The sequence below is a fragment of the Epinephelus moara genome, chromosome 2 (assembly GCF_006386435.1).
Source record: "Epinephelus moara isolate mb chromosome 2, YSFRI_EMoa_1.0, whole genome shotgun sequence".
NCBI classification, from domain to species: Eukaryota; Metazoa; Chordata; class Actinopteri; order Perciformes; family Serranidae; genus Epinephelus; species Epinephelus moara.
In genome coordinates, this window is record NC_065507.1 from 18,704,792 (window position 1) to 18,726,321 (window position 21,530).

General features: G+C 41.5%; 1 protein-coding gene across 2 annotated transcripts in view; it reads right to left on the reverse strand.

The window, feature by feature from the left end:
• gosr1 (golgi SNAP receptor complex member 1) overlaps positions 1-21,530 on the reverse strand; it is a 34,395-nt gene that overhangs the window by 12,384 nt on the left and 481 nt on the right. For both annotated transcript variants that reach the window (XM_050032507.1, XM_050032516.1), the window contains exons 2-6: positions 21,309-21,423; positions 17,446-17,533; positions 16,427-16,534; positions 16,138-16,229; positions 9,267-9,341 (exon numbers count right to left, since the gene is read on the reverse strand). In XM_050032507.1, coding sequence (XP_049888464.1) covers positions 9,267-9,341; positions 16,138-16,229; positions 16,427-16,534; positions 17,446-17,533; positions 21,309-21,423 — 478 coding nt within the window. The remainder of the gene's footprint in view (positions 1-9,266; positions 9,342-16,137; positions 16,230-16,426; positions 16,535-17,445; positions 17,534-21,308; positions 21,424-21,530) is intronic.

A 21,530-nucleotide genomic window follows, 5' to 3' on the forward strand; every position in this document is an offset into this window, starting at 1 on the left:
CTAATTGCCCTTCCCAATGTGATGTATCAACCCACACTCGCCCGCATGCTTCCTTGCCCTGTCTTGCCATTCACACACACAGAGAAACATACAGACTGCTTTTTGCTTATACGCCTGTGTCTTTTTGTTTGCATTCAGGACTACTAGTGGTAGAATTCATTCTGCCTGCACTGGCAGCGTTATGCAGGTACCACTCAAAGCCTAAACAAGCTCAAAGATTAACAGATAGTAAACAAATTGATGACTTACTTGTTTTCTGTTGACTCATCAATTATTTGACCATTGAAGTGAAATTCTGAAAGGAGATGCTTTGCAGCAGCCTTCTGAGAGTAATGCTCTGTCGGGTTGGCTTTTAGAACAATGTGAGGAAACTAATACAATCAGCCAGGTAAACTGAAACATTAATTACTTTGCTGAGGAAACAGTCCAGCAAATCTTGGCAACAGCTGCAGAAAGCAAACTGTATCAGCAAAGAGGGAAAAGTGGTCACAAATCAAAGCTCAGAGCTGCATACTCAGCACACCGAACGAATTGTGAGATTCACAGACATGATCTCTACAGTACTGCTGCCATTCACAAACCTTGGCCAATTAATACAGGACTCTCAAAGATGCTGAGAATCTTTAGGAACCTGGGATTGTTATTTTTTCTGATTTGGACACAACATTTGAAAACAGAAAGGCACTTTGAAAATGGTTATATCACCTGCCATTTCCGTGAGCCCACGTGAGCACACAATTAAAAATAGCAGGACAAAAAAAAAAAAAAAAAAAATCTAAAAACCTTCATGGAGATATTTTTATTTAATATCATTTGTCTGCTGGATCAAATACCTATGTGTAACAAGAGCTACAAACTATTCCTCCTTTCTGTTATAGGCAGTACAGCTGGTGGTGAAATAGCTGTGGTGATTCAAAACATTTTTCAGATGAGAAGCCCTTGGGCAAATACTACACCAAGCACCCCAAAGCGCCATCAGCACATACCAGCAAGCAGCAGAACACTCCAAACCCACTGGAATCAATTAAGCAAGAAAAGGTGTCTTCTTTCACAACAAAGTGGCGATAAATGGTACATGCTTGTCTGTGAACATGGTTGATGCACCCCACAAGAGTGCCGTCATTTACATGCTCGGGTCCGGCTTTTTTGTCTAGTGGCTTATCTTGATAGCCAGCTAGATGCAAAGCAAAGAAATTTACTGACCCAAAATGTTCGGGACATTTCTCACATTCTTGGTGGGCAAACCTCTGACTGAACCTCTAAACCTTATAAACTGATCTGGATCTCTTTGGTGAGCAAGAGAGAGCAGGGCAGCACTCTATCCTGAATCCTCTGAGCTTTCCCTTCACTGATAACTTAAGCATATCAGGAAGCTGGCGGCAGAGATCAGACTTTTAAAATGGACAAGCCGGCACACAAAAAGCAGGGATCCTGAACTTGGGGACATGAAGAGACGAACAGAGAAAAAGAGAGTAAGAATGAGATAAGCTGTAGCTGGTAAACAGTTGGGTTAAAATGCTTGGGAAACCCCTTTAAAAGACGACGCACCGATAAACCTACCTATACTTTTAGATTTTTGTTAACTAAGTCTTTTTCATCACTTAACAATGCACCACACGCAATACAGTCTCGCTGTTTTACAATATATGACATTTTGTTACAAATGAGACCTTGCTGAAAGCAAAGCAAGACTGGAGAAGTGGGTTGGGTTATATTGGCCATCAGGGCTCTAGAAGTAAAAGCCCAAATTATTTTCCCCATAAATCTCTTTTGTTACTAGCCAACTGAGCATTTCAATCATTTGGATGGCCAATAAACTGTCATAATTTAATCACGCCAACTGAAAGAAAAAGGGCTGGTTTATTGGGAGTAAAAAAACATCAAAAAGGTGCAAGACTGAATACACAACTAGGGCTGTCATGATGACTATTTTTGGTGGATGATATATTGTCCCAAAAACAACTGCAATAAACAATATTATGGTTATTTTATGCACCTGATATGACAATAATGAAATAATGCAAGTACACTCATTCAAAGAGCAGTGAACTTTTAATTCTTAAGAATATCTAGACATTGGAATTGGGAAAACACCTGCTAGCCTCAAGGTTATCACTTCACCTGGTTCAATGTCACTGTGTGTGTGTGGCAGCACCTTTTAATATTTAAATGTCAAAAGGTCTTGCCAAAGTGTGTGACACAGAGAGCAGATGAGGGGACAGAAGAGACGTGACCAGAAATGACAGCAAAAAAAATTTCTTCTGTTCATTCAGCTTGAGCGCTGTGCATAGAAAACACTTGTAAGTCTAATAATGATCAGGAAAACTCTGTTTATTCTGGCATCATGTTGAAAAGTATCTTACCATGTGTGGACACAACCATGATCATTTTTGCTGACATAAATAAGTCAATAATTATCATAACAGGCCTATACATATGAACTTTAGAAGATAGGTCAACAAAGACGCCTGAGAACTACTGAACAAGGCATTTGCTGTTGTGGCAAATGAGCGCAGACCGCACACACACTCCATTAAATTCAAACAAATGCGTGTCAGTGTGAGCGACACCATTGCCGTGTCAAAAAAAATCCTCTGTTCGACAGGAAGTCCTTATCAGAGGGACCACTACCATTAGAGCTGTTCCAACATGAACTTTTAATGGACCTGCCCCTCCCTCCTTCTAGTTTATTCATGAACACTGACCTTTATTGCACAGAGAGATGGAAACACAGATATACAAGGATGGAGAACAAGACAGAGACGAGGCGAACTCACAGACGACAGAAATAGTAGCTACTAGTTCTAATAACTAAATAGCATCAAGTTTAAGTGAACACGTGCTGGAGTATTTAAGCTACAATTGCTAACTTGTAGAAAAATAACTTTTGTCTTACTTGCTGAGGCTATCAGTACATTCACCACACAGAAGCACGAGACAGTTCCTCCTCCGACTCATAGTGCTTCTAATGGCATTTGCTAGAATCTACTGCGGCACATCAAAAACGACCAATCAGAGCCGAGGAGTCACTAACAAAGCTGTCAATCATGTCAATCACTGTTCATGAACTACAGTTAAACTGTCAAACTAGGTAATATGAATCAAGAATCTGTTCGTGTATTGCTTATTTCTCACCTCAAATGTTTTCAAAACATTTTAGTACACTGTTTAGATGTAAAACTTTCTAACAAACTTTCTAAATTTGCAGCTGAACAGTGCAAAAAACAAAAAAAAAGAAAAAAACAAAAAGGTTCCTAACGACAGCTTTAAAGATGCTTTCTGGCAAAATCCATGTCCTGTCTTCTGAATGGTCAGCAGCAGGTCACACCTCAGATCCTCCTACCAGCCCATATTCAACAGGCTGCTGTCCTGCTATCCACCTGTAGTTTCTGTGGTTGCCATGGTCACACAGCAAGCTGCAGCAAGTTGAAAAAATTAAACCATCATAAACTCTGAATGCAGCGGCAAGTAGCTGTTTGCATTCACGAGAGCAGCGGCCGCCCTCCCTGTCCTTGCTGCCACTGCCAACCTTGGCACGCTCGCCGTCTGAAAGCACCTAAAGTATCGCTCTTATTTACAGACGTCTCCTGCAACGACAGCTTTTCAAGCATAACGTATGGGCAAGTCTGACGGATGAGTACCTACACAAGGGTCATGACTACCAGCGAAAACTAAAGAGGCAGTTATCTTAAAAATTAATCTGGGCATGTCTCTCTTATTAGGTTCTGTTGAGAATGAATGCAGGCTGGCAGGCATTCCTCCCACCGCAGTAATTTGTAGATTAACTGGAAGGGACTTGTTTCCTTTTTTCTTGGGGAAGTGATTAGTCTTAGCTGATCAGTTTGGCATTGCAGATACCATCACTTGCCAATATATTATAGACTCAAGCACACACAGGCACGCACGCAGTCACTATACAACGCCTCCTACACCACTTGTGCAAATTTATATTGATCATATATTACACCACCTACTTTAAAAGCACTGTAAAGACAGAGAACTTGCATCCTTATGCTGGCTCACTTGCCGTAGGGAAAAAGCCAAGGGCACAAACAGGGTTTTGTTACAAGCTGAGCTGCAAAGTGACTGTACAGACACTTCAGTGTGAATATTAAACTCAAAAACATCCAAAAGAAAGTCTTTCTTGATACAAACAGATCACTTAAGTTCACACCTCACTATTCATAAATCTGTCTTTTATAAAAAGAGAGCATCACAGACTGTGTCAGGAAGCATGACGAAGATAAAGAGCATTTTAACTCAAATCTTTCATCTTTACTGAATATCCACGCTCTGCTGTCAGTGAGACTTCAGACCATATCTCTGGCCACTAACACATTTTAGTCCTTTTCTCTTAAGGCCCTCTTTCCTGTTTTATGGCCCTAATAGGATCAATCAAGTGTAACTCAATCCTCATCTCCAATCTCGTCCTTCCCCTCCCTTCTTTGTCAATGGTCTGGGGAAGCCCTATAATATGGGCTGTGGTTTAATAAGATAATTTCATTATCAGTATCCCGATCAATTTCGGCTGGATTGGCACAAGGATGGAAATTGCAAGTGGCTGCAGGAAGCCGGAGGAGCTTCAACACAATTGTCCCCAGCCAATCATGTTCTCATTTCATGTTGCTAAGATTATTTCATAATCAGTATTCACTTTGGCTATTTGGAGCCCAGTCTGAATAAAGACAGGAAGATAGGGTCTTATCTTCCTTTCCTCTCTCAAGTCAGAATACAAAGTTTACAGCAGATACATGTAACGTGATGACTGATTTTTCAGGGCCACTCCCTTAAACTCCCTTTGGAGCATTAACAGTAAATTACTTGGGCAACGTTTCAGGCACTGCTTGTGACTTTTACTTATCACACATGCACTACATTCACGAGCATTTTCGTCTTCCGCCTTTTCCCACATGACATGGCAATGCAAGAATAAATAGGGCGTAGGATGGTCCAGCAGATGGTTGTAATGCAACACTTATACAGTAGACGCCAACCACCATAAAACTCAAAAAAAGAAGATAGGGCAAAGCTGGATGTATGTGTAAACGACAAAGAATCATGTAGAATTACTACAGCATCTTCAACTGTTCCAGACAGGTGACTGTGAATTTCACCCTCTGCGCAGAATGAGAGCACTTCCTTGTGTCACTTCTTCAACTTCTCACTATGGCAACATTAGCTGCTCTGTTTCAAAAATGTTAGGCTGAAAAAACGTGCACGCAGGCTGAAATTCAACTATGCTGTTCTGTCTGGAGATGCAGTGACTTTAATATGTGGTGAGTAAAAAAAAGTAAACGTTAAATTATACATGTAATCTGCTAAACTATGAGTAGGGCAAAACTTCTGCTAGCCACTAGGCGAAGTTATGCAGTGTAAAAGAGCTTAAACTAATAATGTATGCCATGCAAAAAAACAATTGTTTTGTCTATGAACCTTGACAGTTATGATGGAGCTGAATTTTATACTTTTGTTAAATGATCTTGTTGTTAATCTGTGTTTTATGGCTGTTGGGAGAAGTTTGTCTTCAGAGCTTTAAGCCAGATAGCCCTGACATTTCAGGTAAAAGTTTGGGGTTAAAATGAAAAGATTCGTTCCAGATAGGGCTTTATGGCAGAAAGCAGGTTAACTCCCATGTGCTGTTTTATTTTATGGCCAAAAGCAAAAATGAACGACTGTGTTGAATGAGCACATTGTATCGTTTCTTATCGATCACAGACCCCTGAATTGATATCAAATTAAAATCACATTATAACAGATTTTGTGATATCAGCAAATATTGTATTTTTGTCCAAAGAATTGCTATAATATCGTATTGAGATCAAAGTAGTCATAAAAGTCTTAATAACAAGACGTGGGGAACTTCTGGGTCCTGAGGACCTGCAGCATTTATTTGTGCACAAGCTGCAAACTCTACTGTACATTCACTGCTGCTTGATAATTTACCACTAAAACTTTCTTCCCTGCTCCACTCACTCACTTGTCTGCTTTCACCGCATTCACTGTCTCTTTCGCTCCACCACACACTCCCTACGCACACACACAAACACTCCACTCAGCAGCAGAGTCTTGTGATTGGTTTGCTTGCTCTGTCTTTCATCAGATGGATGTAACCCTTTTCATGCTTGTCCCTGAAATGTTACTGCCTTAATTCAAGACATAGCCGTACTGGCACTTTACCTGAAATGTTTCAAAATTGGCAGTACATATTTCCTTGAATATCAATCCCTGCTCCCGTTCACACATGACCCCATGCAGGAAATGTTCCTGAACATTTCAGGGGACAACATGTGTGAAAAGGGCTTTAATGACCAAGTGTAAGAATGACTCTCATTAGCCCCTTTTACACTGCCAGATTTTCGGCGAATGTTGGGCCATTTTGCAGGCAAGCTGCGAGTGTTTAGACACACAGAGCCGGATTGGCGAGTTGATCCGAGGTGCCCAATTTTTCCGCTGCACAGGGGTAAACATATTGGCGGAAGCTTTTTGGTTTAAAAAGAACGAGGCGCACTTCCGCCACGGAAAGGCTGTTGATGACTTGTGGGAGGAGCTGTTGATGACGCCGCACGTGCGACCCACTGGCAGTGGACTAACAGGAAACAGCTGATAGCAGGAATGAGCAGATAGTAGCAAGAAGGAAATGCGAACCTGAAAGACACAGTAAAGATGAGCAACTGGGGAGACAAGGAATTGCGCGCCCTCCTTGCCCTCGCAAACGAAGAAGCCATTAACCGTCAAATGACGGCAACGGTGAAGGACGGGCCGACTTATGAGAGAATCGCCGAAGGACTGACGAGCCGCGGCTTCCCTCTGAGTACGTCACTGTTTACGTCACACGTTGAGCTACATGTTTTGTTACTTGCTCACGCCCCCCATTGCCCCGAAAAAGGCACATTCTGTATAAACAAAAGTAGGCAGGCGGTTTTGTTTTTATACTGCCAATGCTGAACGAAGACTGATTGGGCTGTCCTGCAAATTTGCACAATTCCTATCTAAAAAGGGCTTATGTGACTCTTGAAAACCTCTGTCGAGCTTCACTAACAGAATGCTACTGCAATTAACCTTCATTAATAAACTCAAGGGGTCTAGAAGTGGTAGCATTCTTGTCTGATATCAGACAGAACTGTCAATTTGTTTCACTTTGTTCAGAAACAGTCAACTCAAACTCTGGAGAGGGCCGATTCAAAGGTCTGGACCCAGGCAAGTAGCATTCTGCAGCTAAGTCACTCCCTTGGTCAACCTCTTTCCTCTGAGTCCTGAACCTCAACTCAGGGCGTCTGTAAATACAGAGTACAGATGTGACCAGTGCTCTCTTACTCCCAAATTGACTGTAAACTTGTAAACTGAACGGCTGATGACAAGAAAAATGTTGAACTGATGAATCCCAGTAATGACTGCACCAAAGCAGTGATAGACTCGCTGTGTTGGAGGTGTAGCTGTGAGGCAAATTGTGATTTGTGATATTGGGCTTTATAAATAAAATTGATTGATTGACTGATGTCATGACAAGATTTGTCGGGCAATAACCTACCAGGAGGAACACTGAGTGTAAATTATATGGCGACCAAATCCCCCAAAATGAGTCCCATGTAAAACCCTTCTGACAAACTCTAGCACAAGTTGTATCCACCCATCAGCAACGGACAACATGAAGCATCGATTGCTGCACAGTCACAGTTTTTGCTGCACAGCTTTATCACCATATGCTACAGATCCCTTATGTTACTGCCACATAGCATGGCAGCTGTTACAGCCACAGGGATAAAAGGAACGAAAGTGGTACTTAAGAGGGGTTTTCTAAGCCACATTTGAGTCCCCTGAAAACACTGATGCAATGTCCAGCCATAAAATTAAAAACATCTTACAAGGGCCTGAACACAATTACTAGTGTTTAACAGATCTGACAAAAAAAACACAAAACACTCTGCCATACAAGTATACACAAATGTGTGTGTATACCCACACATCCACACACACACACACCATATGTGTAGAAGGCATTACTGTGGATGAGTCACCCCTTGTTATGCTACTTTTTTTGGGGCCAAATTTAATTGGGTGCATTTCATCCAAAGTGTGAACGACTTCCTTGCAGATATAGAGCACACATAGAACAATGAAAAATCACATTAGTGTTCATGAAAAACCTTTAAATGTTCAAACACTGCCACATCATTGCAGGATTATCTTATTAATGCATTACATTTCTAAGGTGTTATTGTTGTTAAGTTTAGCCCCTGTGTATGTGTCACTCTATAAACCTTTTTTCATTTCATAAATTGAGAAATAAACATTGGCATTGTCATGTCAGAGTAGGTGCAGTCTGTTCTGAAATGAATTAAGAGGTCTCTGATGAAGAGTAATTGAGGCATTATTCCTTTGAGAGGTTGAAAGAGGAAACAAACATTTAACCGCAGAGAAAATCAATCAGACTACTTCAAATTTGCTATCTACAAATTATCTGATGGGATTCTCAAGCCGGGGCAATGTAAAAAGCTCTTCTGTGTTTTACTCGTACTTTGGTTGAGTGTGTGTGTGTGTGTGTGTGTGTGTGTGTGCGTGCCCTGCTGACATCCAATTTTATCTTCCACACAGGGTGCCTCTCACAGAAGTACACACATACAGATTTCACAAACTTTGCTACCTCATGCAGTTCTGCTGTGCTGGAGAGTCAGCCAAACGATAGTAGGACACTAATGAGGTTGCTGGCAGATCATGGTTTGACCTACTGTGTCAGTATGAAAGGTATGCTGAACTTTTTACAGCTTTGAGATGCTTAGTTAAGTTATAGAGTAGGAGGAAGTTTTTTTAATCTCCACTGGCCAGGAAAGCACTCAAATCCAATCTACATCTTCTCCGCCCTGAATTATACAACAAACTTTAGATTAATGAATGCAACATCATGAAAAAGTGGCTCTACATTGGCGAGAGGGTAAAAGCATAAAGAGATAAAGTGCCAAGGGGTGCCAGAGCTTAACAAAGCAGGCATCGGCTACAGCAGTGATTTCCGGTGTTATTTCAAATGACTGGGCTGCACCATCAAGATGAGTTATCTCATCTTGATTTCTGGGAAGTTGAGGCAATTGCCTCGCCAGGAAAGGCTGTACAGCTCTGGAGAGTGGAAGCTATGTCCCTCTTCCAACTGCTGGGACTGATATGCCAAAAACTAACTGATAAATACCCTGAAAAACCTTTGCTCTAAATGTAACTGAAAAGTTGGATTCTCGATTACCTCACATGTATGGCAAAGAGAGGAGATGGGAACTTACTTTCTCAGATGCTCGTGCTCCTTTAGAAACAGCTCTGTTCTTCTGTTGTTGACCCCAGAGCCACTCTTGTACGTCCTGAGAAGAGCATGCAGATACACTGGTTAAAACAACAGTCACTTTGACTAGTCACAAATCTATTTGTGTAATGCGACACAACACATGAAAACAGTGAGAGAATGACATTTTTCACAACCTCAAAAAGATCCAGATCTCGCTATCTTTGGTTTGGATCCTGACAGACCGAGGTGACAGTTAACTGACAGTTGACAGCCTTGAGCCTGACCATCGGCTGTAGCTTTTGCAGTTTGTCTGGCACTAATGATTCTCGTCTGTTCATATCAGCGGCTGTAGGATTCAGTCACTCAGAGAAAGTGCTATCTGAATGGCAACCCATTTAGTTTTTCATCACCACCACCACCACTTTTTCTTTTCCTCATCCACAGCCAAAACACCGCAGTGTGAAAAGAGTTTGCTAGTTGCAAAATGAGATTAGTCTCTGTCTGCACAAGCTCTTTGAAGTCACTCATTCCATTCAACATTGGGGACCTATCAGCACGGTACAAGACGTTGCTCACCTCAATGGTGTGGCGGAGCTTTGCTGGTTTGCACAAACACCAAACACACGTGACCTACAGCTCTTTATCTAACTAGCTCACAGGGGCTACCTATTCTATCACAATCCATTGCAATATTTAATCTGATCCACTGACAAAAAACACGAGCAGGACAGCTGTGTAGCAGTCGGCACCAATACCACTGCATTTACGGCTTTACAGTAAAAGCCGTCTTGTGGTTCACCAATGGAAAGCTTTTAATGTGAAGCGAGCAGCAGCAGCAGGAAATATTCGGTTAGCATTAGCAGTGACTTAACACAACATATACAGCACCAGTAGAGCTGATCGGAGATGGTTGGCTGAATGCGGGGACGGGGTGGCACAGTAGGAGTGGAACCAAAACCTTACATTACACAGGAGCTCCTACCAAACTAAAGGTTGGAGGGGCAGAGATGGTCATCCTGTTACAAAGCTGGGCCATATATAGCGAGCCATCCTGGTTCTTCACTGCTATAGCAGCAATGAAAATGCGACAGCTCTGCGTGCCACAACACAGCTTAGAACACCATACTCGGCAGAGGGAGAGGGCCAAAGGAGCTGCTTGGCCTGACCTCCTCCTCGACAATGGGTCGGCGTTGGTGGAAGTCTAGAACTGTGTACAATTCTTATTATTATTGATGTAAGACTCCACTGATTCCATGCACATGCTGATAGCACCAGGCAACCTCAGGTTAATAAAGGAGCAGAAATGAAGTGGTGTGCTCCATTACTAGGCTATCTGGTAGCAAAGCAGTCAAAGTTAATGGATGGGTTGTTGTAACTAATCACAAAGCAAACACATCACACCCATTTTCCTTTGCCTGATGCAACTCCAGCTATCAGCATCCCTGAGCAACTGACACCCAGCCCCACCCTCCCGTTGGGCGACAACAAGATAAAGAGCAGGGGAGGAGGGGGAACTGTGAAACATAAGAGTACGCACACACATATATATACACCATAAACATCCTACCCCACCCAGCCCGCTGCCCGAGAACAAATGTGCCTACTTCATCCCCAGTGCGCCATCCAATGCTGCTGAATGGAAGTACTATATTCAGTGCACACACAGCACGCTCCACAGTGGCTGAGCCCGATCTGGCCACCCCACCGGCGGAGCCGATGCCTTTGTGGGGCTAGAATTGCCTGTACTGACGGCCAGCTTCATCACTCCAGCAAGGCTTTTTAAAAGGGCACGGGTGTAAATCACAAGCGAGCTGTCATTGTTGTTGCTGACATTTAGAATCAAGGCAGGAGACGAGGAAGCGTTAGGTCTGAGCTCAGCTATGCTCCATTCTACAGTTATGAATGGTGCAGCTGTGTGTGTGTGCGTGCATGAGAATGTTTTGCTGACAAAGCCTGCAAGCACACTCAGAGATATTGACACATTTTCGACAAAATGTCATATTGTTCATGTGGTTGCTTAAATGAGTCAGTGTGCACCATTTCTTTTAATCAGTGTGGTTCTTTTGTGTGTGTGTGTGTGTGTGTGTGTGTGTGTGTGTGTGTGTGTACTGCAAACAACCCGAATACACATAGGAATCTACAGTTAACAGCGTCCTGGCCAGGTTTACTCTGTGGCCAAGATCTCTACTGCCCTCTACCTGACAAAAGGGACAAAAGGCTCAGCTGCAGCAGAGACAGCCATCGCTTTATCTAGGACACGAATGCCCACACGTTTCAGGATGAATTGACCTTAATGTTTTGCTTTCCTGACACAACTAAATCTGCTATATTACATTAAAAAGCTTTAAAACTTTAACTATTAAAACTCACACAGACAACATTAGGTTCTTGTTGTGATGCAACTTCTGAACTAGGCTGCTGTAGCCAAGAAGAAAACAAGATTTGGTTTGATAAAATCAGAAAATGTTGTGCGCCTCTGTGATGAGGAAGAAATGGTATTGTAGTTTTTACTTTTCTCACTGCAATTCTTTACTGTTGCAGACAGCAATACTGAGTAAACTTGGATAAAACTGTGATCATTGATTTTCTCTGTGCACACCTCTGATAAGATTAGAGGAAAAGTGTGTTAGTGAAGCTCACCGTTTTATTATTCCTCACAAGCTGCATAACAGTCGAGGCAGTTCAACGGATCAAGACTTGAAAAATAATAAGCTAGCTTCCCAGCTGTCGAGGATTGACTGCTCTCGTATATTCTCCGGTCCTACTTAATCAGTTTCCCATGTCCCACCAGCAAAGGTCAATGATAGGGAGGTTAGGGGAAAACAGCTCTTTAAAAGAGATTGTCTCATGTAACGCATGACTCGACATCTCATTGCAATGCGCTGCAGCAGCCACGGTTGTAATTCCCCTACCTGTGAGATCAGACGGTTCCCTCATTAGCAGCCCCTGGGCACATTAGTCATCGTTAGGCTGAGCAATGGGTCAACGAGACTGGCTCATTTCTATGCATTAGATTCATCAGCACTGAGCCCATTAGGAGGGTCAGTGGCACTCCTTAAGTAATGTGCTTTAATGAGAAGATTGAGAGAACTGTTGCATGTAGTGCTGACCCTGTGGGGTGGTACTGACTGAGCAGATACACAGTTAAAATGTGATTGCTCAGGTACATCGTGACTTCAAATTATCAATAAACAATAATGGCTGGGTGGTGCATTGATCAAAGAAGTCTGAAAAAAGTTAACTAAAAGAATAAAATTATTTGACCGGGGGAAGGGGACGCCATCTCCCTGGTTAGCAAAATGACCAAAAAGTATCCCCTTTGTTAACCTGCTATTCCTCTCCATCCACATCCAGACCCAGACAGTGTTGGAAAGAGGAGATTCTTAGATTTATGATTATACCAAAACACGTCACATTACATAATGACTGTCACGGAGCCATGGTGTTGAGAAAAAGTCCTTCAAAGTGGCTGCAAAGATACATGACAGAGCCCAGTGGTCTTCTAAACTGGGAGCGCATGCTGTATTCTAGGGGCTGTCTGGGAGTGAAAAATACAGAGAGGCTCAGGGACACTTTTATTTTGTAGCAAACAAGGTAACAAAAGCAAGCATACCCAACTACAACACAGTAAAGGAAGAAAAGAAAATATGTAAATTTAGATTAATTTTTTGTGAAAGGCCCTTTTGATTATTTTGATTGCTACACCCTTAAGGACTAAATGAATATGAATAATTTAAGACTGGACAAATATTTGGACTTTAGGACCAGTCAGGGAGTCAGCACTTTTTTTATTTCTCTCGTCCACCATGCCTGTAAATCTGAATGATTTATACTTTGGTGCTCATGGTTTCCATAAATTGAACTTAACAACTGACTTGTGAAGAATTCAACCAAGCTAATGATGTATAGCAAGTCCATATTGACAGAAGTTATATTTTGACGTGATGCTAAGCCACGTAGAACTAGCTCAGCGGCTAACCAGTGGGTTTTTAAAGGTTTTAATATTCTGAAAGTCAAGACTGTGTTTATTTGAAATCAGGTGAAAACCCACTGTCCCAGACCGAGCAGCAACCTCCAGGGCTGAATACTTAAGCAATGAAGAAAGACAACACGCACTCTCAAAAAAGAAGAAAAAAGTCTGGAGGTGCTCGGCAACAGAACAACAGTATAAACAAGAAAAAGCCAGCAACACTCGGTGTCCTTTGTTGGCAACTTTTAATACCTCACTGGTACAGACGGTTAAACATACAGACCGGTTTCTTCCTCAGTGTGTGAAAGGACCAGTCAAGTCTTTTCACACATTGAGGAAGACACTTGTCGAAACCGGTCTGTGTGTTTAACCGTCTGTACCAGTGAAGTATTAAAAGTTGCCAACGAAGGACACCGAGTGTTGCTGGCTTTTTCTTGTTTATACTGAATACTTAAGCAAAAATGCAAGTGCACAAAAAATGCAGTTCTGTGAACGTTCACTTGAAGCTGGCTCCAGAAGCCAGTAAATACCCATAGACCCCCATGTTAAAATGCCCAACTTTACAGCAGAACTAAATATGCTTACAGCCTGGTACAAAAACGGTTTTGGTTGCTATTGCTAGTTTTAACATTCATGACATATACTGGGGTGAATTCTTTTTTATAACTCACTCGTCCACATTTTATTAAGGCATAAGGTTACACATATGCAAGGGTGGGCCGCTTAGAGTGACCAGCTGTCTAATGACAGTGTCCTCGGTAGGGCTGACCCAAAAAATTGGAAGCTTCGGGGCGTCGGTGGCTTGGTGGTGGAGCGGGCGCCCCATGTGCAGGGCTGTTGCCGCAGCGGCCCGGGTTCGGCTCCAGCCTGTGGCCCTTTGCTGCATGTCCTTCCCTCTCTCTCTCCCCCCTTCACGCTTGAGCTGTCCTATCAATTAAAGGCTAAAACGCCCCAAAAATATCTTTAACAAAAAAAAAAAAAAAAAAAAAGAAGCTTCGAAGCTTCGTTCGATGGCACGGGATTCGAAAAAAAAAAAGGAATATTCTGCCTTTTTTTTCCCTTCCGTTTTTTTTGGGGGACCTTGAACGCAACACTAACCCCATTAGGCCGAGTAAAGAAGTCATCTGGTCTGATTGTTGCATGAATTGCCTAAAAAAGTTTCACAGTAAATCAGAGAACAGGGATATTATTATTGCCACGGGTTATTTGAAGTGGACAAAGGTATTCTTTACTTGTGAGTTAAGGGAGAATAGCTATCATGTAATTAAAAAAGAAAACATCTCCAACAAAGAAATAGAAAGCCCGACGTGCAATGAATGGAGACCTATTATCCTGCTTGAACACAGACGACTAAATTCTTTCAACAATGTGACTCAAAATAATAATAAAATAGATTTTATTGATGCTGATGGTGACATTTTCCACCGGTCCGCTGCGCTCTGAGTCTGGTGTCAGTGACACATGCTGCTCTCAGTCGCGCATCTGTCTGCTTGTGCTGCAGTGCGCGCCGAGGGTTTTAATTTTTAGTGTTAAATCAAAAGTTAAACACTACTTATCAGTAACCACAAGTGTTTTTTCGTCTGTGAATATTTTTATCTTTATTCTAGGGTTGCAAGAAACTACCTTTTCACCATAATTTTTAAGTTATTAACTTTTTTGGACTTATTTTTCGCTCACCCACCCCGGTCGTTGAAGGCTTCAATTTAAAATTGTTCTGAGCTTCGAAGCTTCGACTTTCCAAAATGAAGTCGAAGGTCAGCCCTAGTCCTCGGTCTCAGTCAGACCCACTCATCTACAGCTCCAACCTGTTGCCCAAATATGGTCACTCCTGGCTCCAAAAAAATCAAGATGGCAACAGCCGAATTGCCATACTCGAGGCTTAAAAACAGGAATCCACGAACCAATGGGTGACGTCACAGTAGCTACGTCCATCATTTTTACAGTCATGTAATGGATCCTGCCTTGTTACGATAATGTTAAGACTTTAATTCATAACTTCAGGAAGAATATAAAAGGAATTGAGTCAATCCCACCTGTTTAAAAATCAATGAATCACCTACAGTGTACATCCCCCACATCCAATACAAGTCTGTGATTACACTGATACAACATTTTTCTGGTAAAAACCAAGAGTTAAGGAAATCTAATTATTTAGTAATATGAGGACTGACACCCATGCTTTTAAATGGGTTAATGTGTGAGAGCTTAGTGAGAAAGAGTTATGATATAAAGTGACTGTGAAGCCTTTGGAACAGGTATGACTGTATGAGGCATCTGCAGATCAATAGGAATCCTGCAGTGCTCACCGTATGCTCACTACTGTGTCTTACAGATCAATAAGCCATTACAAAAAAAAAAAAAAGAAAACCAAAAGAGTCATGGTCTGGGGGAGCCTCCATCTCATTTCAATACACTCACTCACGACTGAGCCAATCTGAGCAGAGGACACACTTTCTCAATACAAGGCCAAAGAGACCATAAATCTTCTTAGGTTTTAATGGCCAACATTTTTCAAGAGCGTGCCAAGTGGAAGTCAAGGTTCAACTATCCCTCTAAGGAATATAAGGTCTACAACTTAGAGGCACTGTGAATAATGCTTGGCAGTTTTTATTCCTGCACAGCTGCTAAGACCAAACACAAGCGATGCATCACATGACAATATTATTTGTTTTGTATGCAATGCCAGCACCAGTTTTATGTGAGCGAGACAGTATGTGTGTTGACTTTGAACACCTTCACCAGTCAATACATTTAATGAGTTATCAATAGTTCTGTGCGATGAAATTGCATTTAGAGTGTGAGCAATAAACTACAGAGCCCACATTCCCATAACTGTGGACACATGCTGGTGTATTAGCTGTACGGTCAAATGAATTAAAAGGTGGTGTGACAGGGTACTCACTCAATGTCTTTCCTGACGGACCCCAGCAGGTCTTCCCTTTCTCGGATGGCCAAGAAGTTGCCTTTGGTCTTGTGGAATTCATGTGTGTAATCCTGCGTGGAAAACAAATCAAAGTGAGAATGAAGAAGGCGTGGAGGCAGAACGAACGGTGAACACAGAGAAGGAAAAAATGGAAACAGTGAGGCATGTGTGCTTCATAAAATAGTTTGTAGAGTGGAATACATAAAAAGTATAGAAAACATAAGCAAGAAGAAGAAAGGAAAACTAATATGGAAAATGAGAAGCAAACCTGTAGGATATCTCTGTGTCTCTGGAGCGTGTGCATGAGCGCAGCATTGAGAGAAGCGGTACTCGGGGCATTGGTGTACTCCGCCATCTTGTCATTCACTGCAGTCAGCTGAAAGAGATGGAAAATGAATGGGTTGACAGATGGATGGAAAAGACGTCAGTGACACCAGGAGATCAGCAGATAAGGTTAGGACCCACACAGCATCCCAATATGACATGAGGCATATGCAAAAACATGGTAACACACATAGAACGTGTAAATTGGAGGATGAACACTTTATATCAAAGGGGTGTTTTTCATATAACCAAATGATGCAACATACATGTCTGGCAAGTCACTATCTGTCACCAAGTGAATTAACACAGTGGTGATTAAGCCTAGTGATGAAAGCCTTTGCATTTGCAGTATTACAAAGTGGGTGTATGGGACGACATCCCAGGGGAAAATGCACAAGCAGCGTACAGTAAGTGACACGTTTTCCATCACCCAGCAGCGATCGGTCTGCCAGAGAGGGCAGGCAGAGCTACAGCAACAGACTTGCTCTTCAATTCACCTGTGTGTGAAGCGGCGCTCTGCTAACGTTTTGAGTAAACGATTACTTTCACCGAACAAAAAAACAGCAAGGAGATGACTAGACGATGAAACCTTAAAAAACAAGTGCAAATCCACAGAGAAAGAAACAAATTTGACATTCAAAAGAAAGCATACAAGCGACACTGTTTGGATCTGTGGAAAATGGGATCCAAAAATACATCTGCAATTAAGGCTTATCACCATAGCTGCCACCAAAGAGAATAAAACAAAGATCTTCGAGATTGTAACTTTAAATCTTTAAGTTGAACTAAGTCAAATGCATTAAAGCACTCTGGGGTCCAGTGCAAACCATGTGAAGAATTAAAGCCTGCAGTCGGCTCTTTCCTTGATGAAAGACAAGACCCACGGCATAAATCCAGTGCTGTTCTTATTACAGTCTTTTTGTTGGCCTTTCACGGGCCACTGGCCCATGAGAATTTACTTACCTTGGCCAGCAGCTGTTCAATCTCCACTGACATGGTGTCAAACATCCTGTCTTGGGTGGAGTTGTTTAGCAGCGGGGTGGTGTCTGACCTTGAGAGGGGAAAGAGTGGAGGACAAGTTGTTCATGCTTGTTTTAAAAAGGTTGCAAAAGGAAATCTTTTACAGAATTCTCATGTCTAAAAATATACTAATATTGATTTGAACTGTTTCATTGATTACATGATACACTGACAAAATTAAACGTTACACTTAGCACCAAAACTTTATAATAAAGGAACAATGCCTCTTGAATCTTGTGCACTTAGGTTCAAAGTGTATAAACTGTGTGAACATTTTCAGCTTGAAATGAATGTGCATCCAAAAGGAAACAAATGAATTAGATAATATTCACATGCACTTTAATTAGTACTATTCAGGTAAACTGTTTTAATAACATGACCCACATGGCAACCAAAGCAAGCGTGACCTACAACATTCCTCTGGGGAAAATACACTGATTCCCCCCATACACCAGTTTTGTTAGATAAATTACATGGGTAGTTGTGGGTTTCTTAGCAAGTGATAGTTTAGTAAATGTCCTATTTAAGATGCATATGTGTACACTAATTGTTGCATGGGGAATCAAACCAGCACCACTTGGCAACACAGAATCTTTACATTTGACTGTTTCTAGCCAGGGGGTTAGTGATTCTCACTAAATCCAGGACATGCCCCATAGGTTATTGCCCTCTTATCGGTTAAAGGTCCAGTGTGTAAGATTAAGAGGCACCTATTGGCAGAAATGGTATAAAACATTCATAACTATATATATATATATATATATATCGTTTATATCTACACACGGGTTACGGTAGAAACAACATGGCCAGAATGGACAAATCAAACACTGGCTGTAGACAGGGCCATCTGGGTTTTCACATCAGCCACCGTAGTTCTCCTATACATGCTTAATTGCTTAATTAAAATGACTTAAAATACTTTGAGATGCAACTAACACTTATTTTTGTTATCAATTACTCACACAATTATTTTTTTGATTAATGATTTAGTCTTTAAAGGGTCAAAAAATTGCAAAATGCCCATTACTTATACCACAACCTGAGGTGACATCTTAACATTCCTTGTTTTATCCAACCCTGATATACTATCTAATAATGTGTAGTTTGCTTTTATACCGTAAAACTTCAATTAGTAGCCGGGTTACTATTTGCTTAAATCACTGAACTCAACAGGCCTATATTTGGGACAGGCGTCTACATGGGACAGGCCTTTAATATATTTTAAACAAAACTGTTGCTCAGCAAAGATGGGAAATATGATCAAATTGTTTATTTAAACCAGTATTAATATTACTTGTATAAAGCTTAGACTTCAAATAACATATCAGTTATGTGTTATGTTATGACACCTGTTTCACAGCCCCCGAGGATAACACCACTTTATCCTGTTAAAACAACATTCATAACTTGGATTAATTTTTATGAAAACACCTTTGATTATTTTGATCAGTGCACCCTTACAGACTGAGTTATGAGGAATAGACACATAGTCTGACTTTATGACAGGGAGTGACCACTTGTTTTGTCACCATGCTGGTAAATCTGAGTGACTTCGGGTTTTCTCTGGTGCCTATGGTTTCAGTAAAATGAAATCAACTGAGCTAAGGATGTGTAGCATCTTCACATTGATAAACATTTATATTTGTATGTGCGATCTGAACAGCTCACTAATGTTAGCTAAGGTGGGTAGTCAACAAGCCGGTTTTATATATCCAAAGAACTTCTATAAAAGTGAACTGCTTGGCAACAGACCAGGCTTCTGATTGAGACAGGCCTTTATTTGTCAAAATGTGTGGCTATACCAGGCTAGTGAAAGGGACTGGGCGTTTAATTAGGACTAGGCTTTCAATGGAAGTTTAATAGTACAGTGGTGTGAAAAAGTGTTTGCCCCCTTCCTGATTTCTTACTTTTTTGCAAAAATGTTTCAGATCATCAAACAAATTTAAACATTAGTCAAAGATGACACAAGTAAACACAAAATGCAGTTTTTAAATGAAGGGTTTTATTAATGAGGAAGAAAAAAATCCAAAGCTACATGGCCCTGTGTGAAAAAGTGTTTGCCCCCTAAACCTAATAACTGGTTGGGCCACCCTTAGCAGCAACTACTGCGATCAAGCGTTTGCGATAACTTGCAATGAGTCTTTTACAACGCTGTGGAGGAATTTTGGCCCACTCATCTTTGCAGAATTGTTGTAATTCAGCCACATTGGAGGGTTTTCGAGCATGAACTGCCTTTTTAAGGTCACGCCACAGCATCTCAATAGGATTCAGGTCAGGACTTTGACTAGGCCACTCCAAAGTCTTCATTTTGTTTTTCTTCAGCCATTCAGAGGTGGACTTGCTGGTGTGTTTTGGATCATTGTCCTGCTGTAGAACCCAAGTTCGCTTCAGCTTGAGGTCACGAACAGATGGCCGGACATTCTCCTTCAGGATTTTTTGGTAGACAGCAGAATTCATGCTTCCATTTATCACAGCAAGTCTTCCAGGTCCTGAAGCAGCAAAACAGCCCCAGACCATCACACTGCCACCACCATATTTTACTGTTGGTATGATGTTCTTTTTCTGAAATGCGGTGTTACTTTTACGCCAGATGTAATGGGACACAGACCTTCCAAAAAGTTCAACTTTTGTCTCGTCAGTCCACAGAATATTTTCCCAAAAGTCTTGGGGATCATCAAGATGTTTTCTGGCAAAAATGAGACGAGCCTTAATGTTCTTTTTGCTTAGCAGTGGTTTTCGTCTTGGAACTCTGCCATGCAGGCCATTTTTGCCCAGTCTCTTTCTTATGGTGGAGTCATGAACACTGACCTTAACTGAGGCAAGTGATGCCTGCAGTTCTTTAGATGTTGTTGTGGGGTCTTTTGTCACCTCTTGGATGAGTCGTCGCTGCGCTCTTGGGGTAATTTTGGTCGGCCGGCCACTCCTGGGAAAGTTCACCACTGTTCCGTGTTTTCGCCATTTGTGGATAATGGCTCTCACTGTGGTTCGCTGGAGTCCCAAAGCTTTAGAAATGGCTTTATAACCTTTTCCAGACTGATAGATTTCAATTACTTTTTTTCTCATTTGTTCCTGAATTTCTTTGGATCTCGGCATGATGTCTGTAGCTTTTGAGGATCTTTTGGTCTACTTCACTTTGTCAGGTAGGTCCTATTTAAGTGATTTCTAGATTGGGAACAGGTGTGCAGTAATCAGGCCTGGGTGTGGCTACAGAAATTGAACTCAGGTGTGATCAACCACAGTTATGTTTTAACAGGAGCTGGGGGGCAAACACTTTTTCACACAGGGCCATGTAGCTTTGGATTTTTTTCTTCCTCATTAATAAAACCCTTCATTTTAAAACTGCATTTTGTGTTTACTTGTGTTATCTTTGACTAATGTTTAAATTTGTTTGATGATCTGAAACATTTAAGTGTGGAAAACATGCAAAAAAGTAAGAAATCAGGAAGGGGGCAAACACTTTTTCACACCACTGTATATGACAAAGAAAAGCAGAAAAGCATTACATTTTTAGAAGCTAATAAATTGAGTATTAAAATAGTTGCACATTAATTTTCAATCAACTATTTGTCTCAGCTCTGACATTACTATTTTACCCAACTCAACCTAACAATCCCAAACAGTTCAAATTAGTTCTTGCCTTGATTAAGTAGTAGTGTTCAGAGGCAGTTTGACTTGCTAGGTGTACTTAAAGTAGCTAGATAACTTTGCCTTAGGCCTACCCCTTCTCCCATAACCTGTATGACTGAGAATAATACACAGACATTTGCTGTGGGCGGCTGTCACTGTGCACGTGTGACTGATCTTACGTGTCTCCTCCTCGACGTCCATCCCTGGAGCTGCTGTAGCTGGTGCACAGTTTACTGAAGGAGACCAACTTCAGGTCGAGTTCATTCTCCAACTGTCTGGCCTGCTTTCGCAGATCTATAACATGGGATCACACAAAGAATATTTTACCACTTACCAACGTGTCATTGTAGCTTGTTGCCAAGGCAAACAGCAAGGCTTTTAACTTGTACCACTGGAGTGAG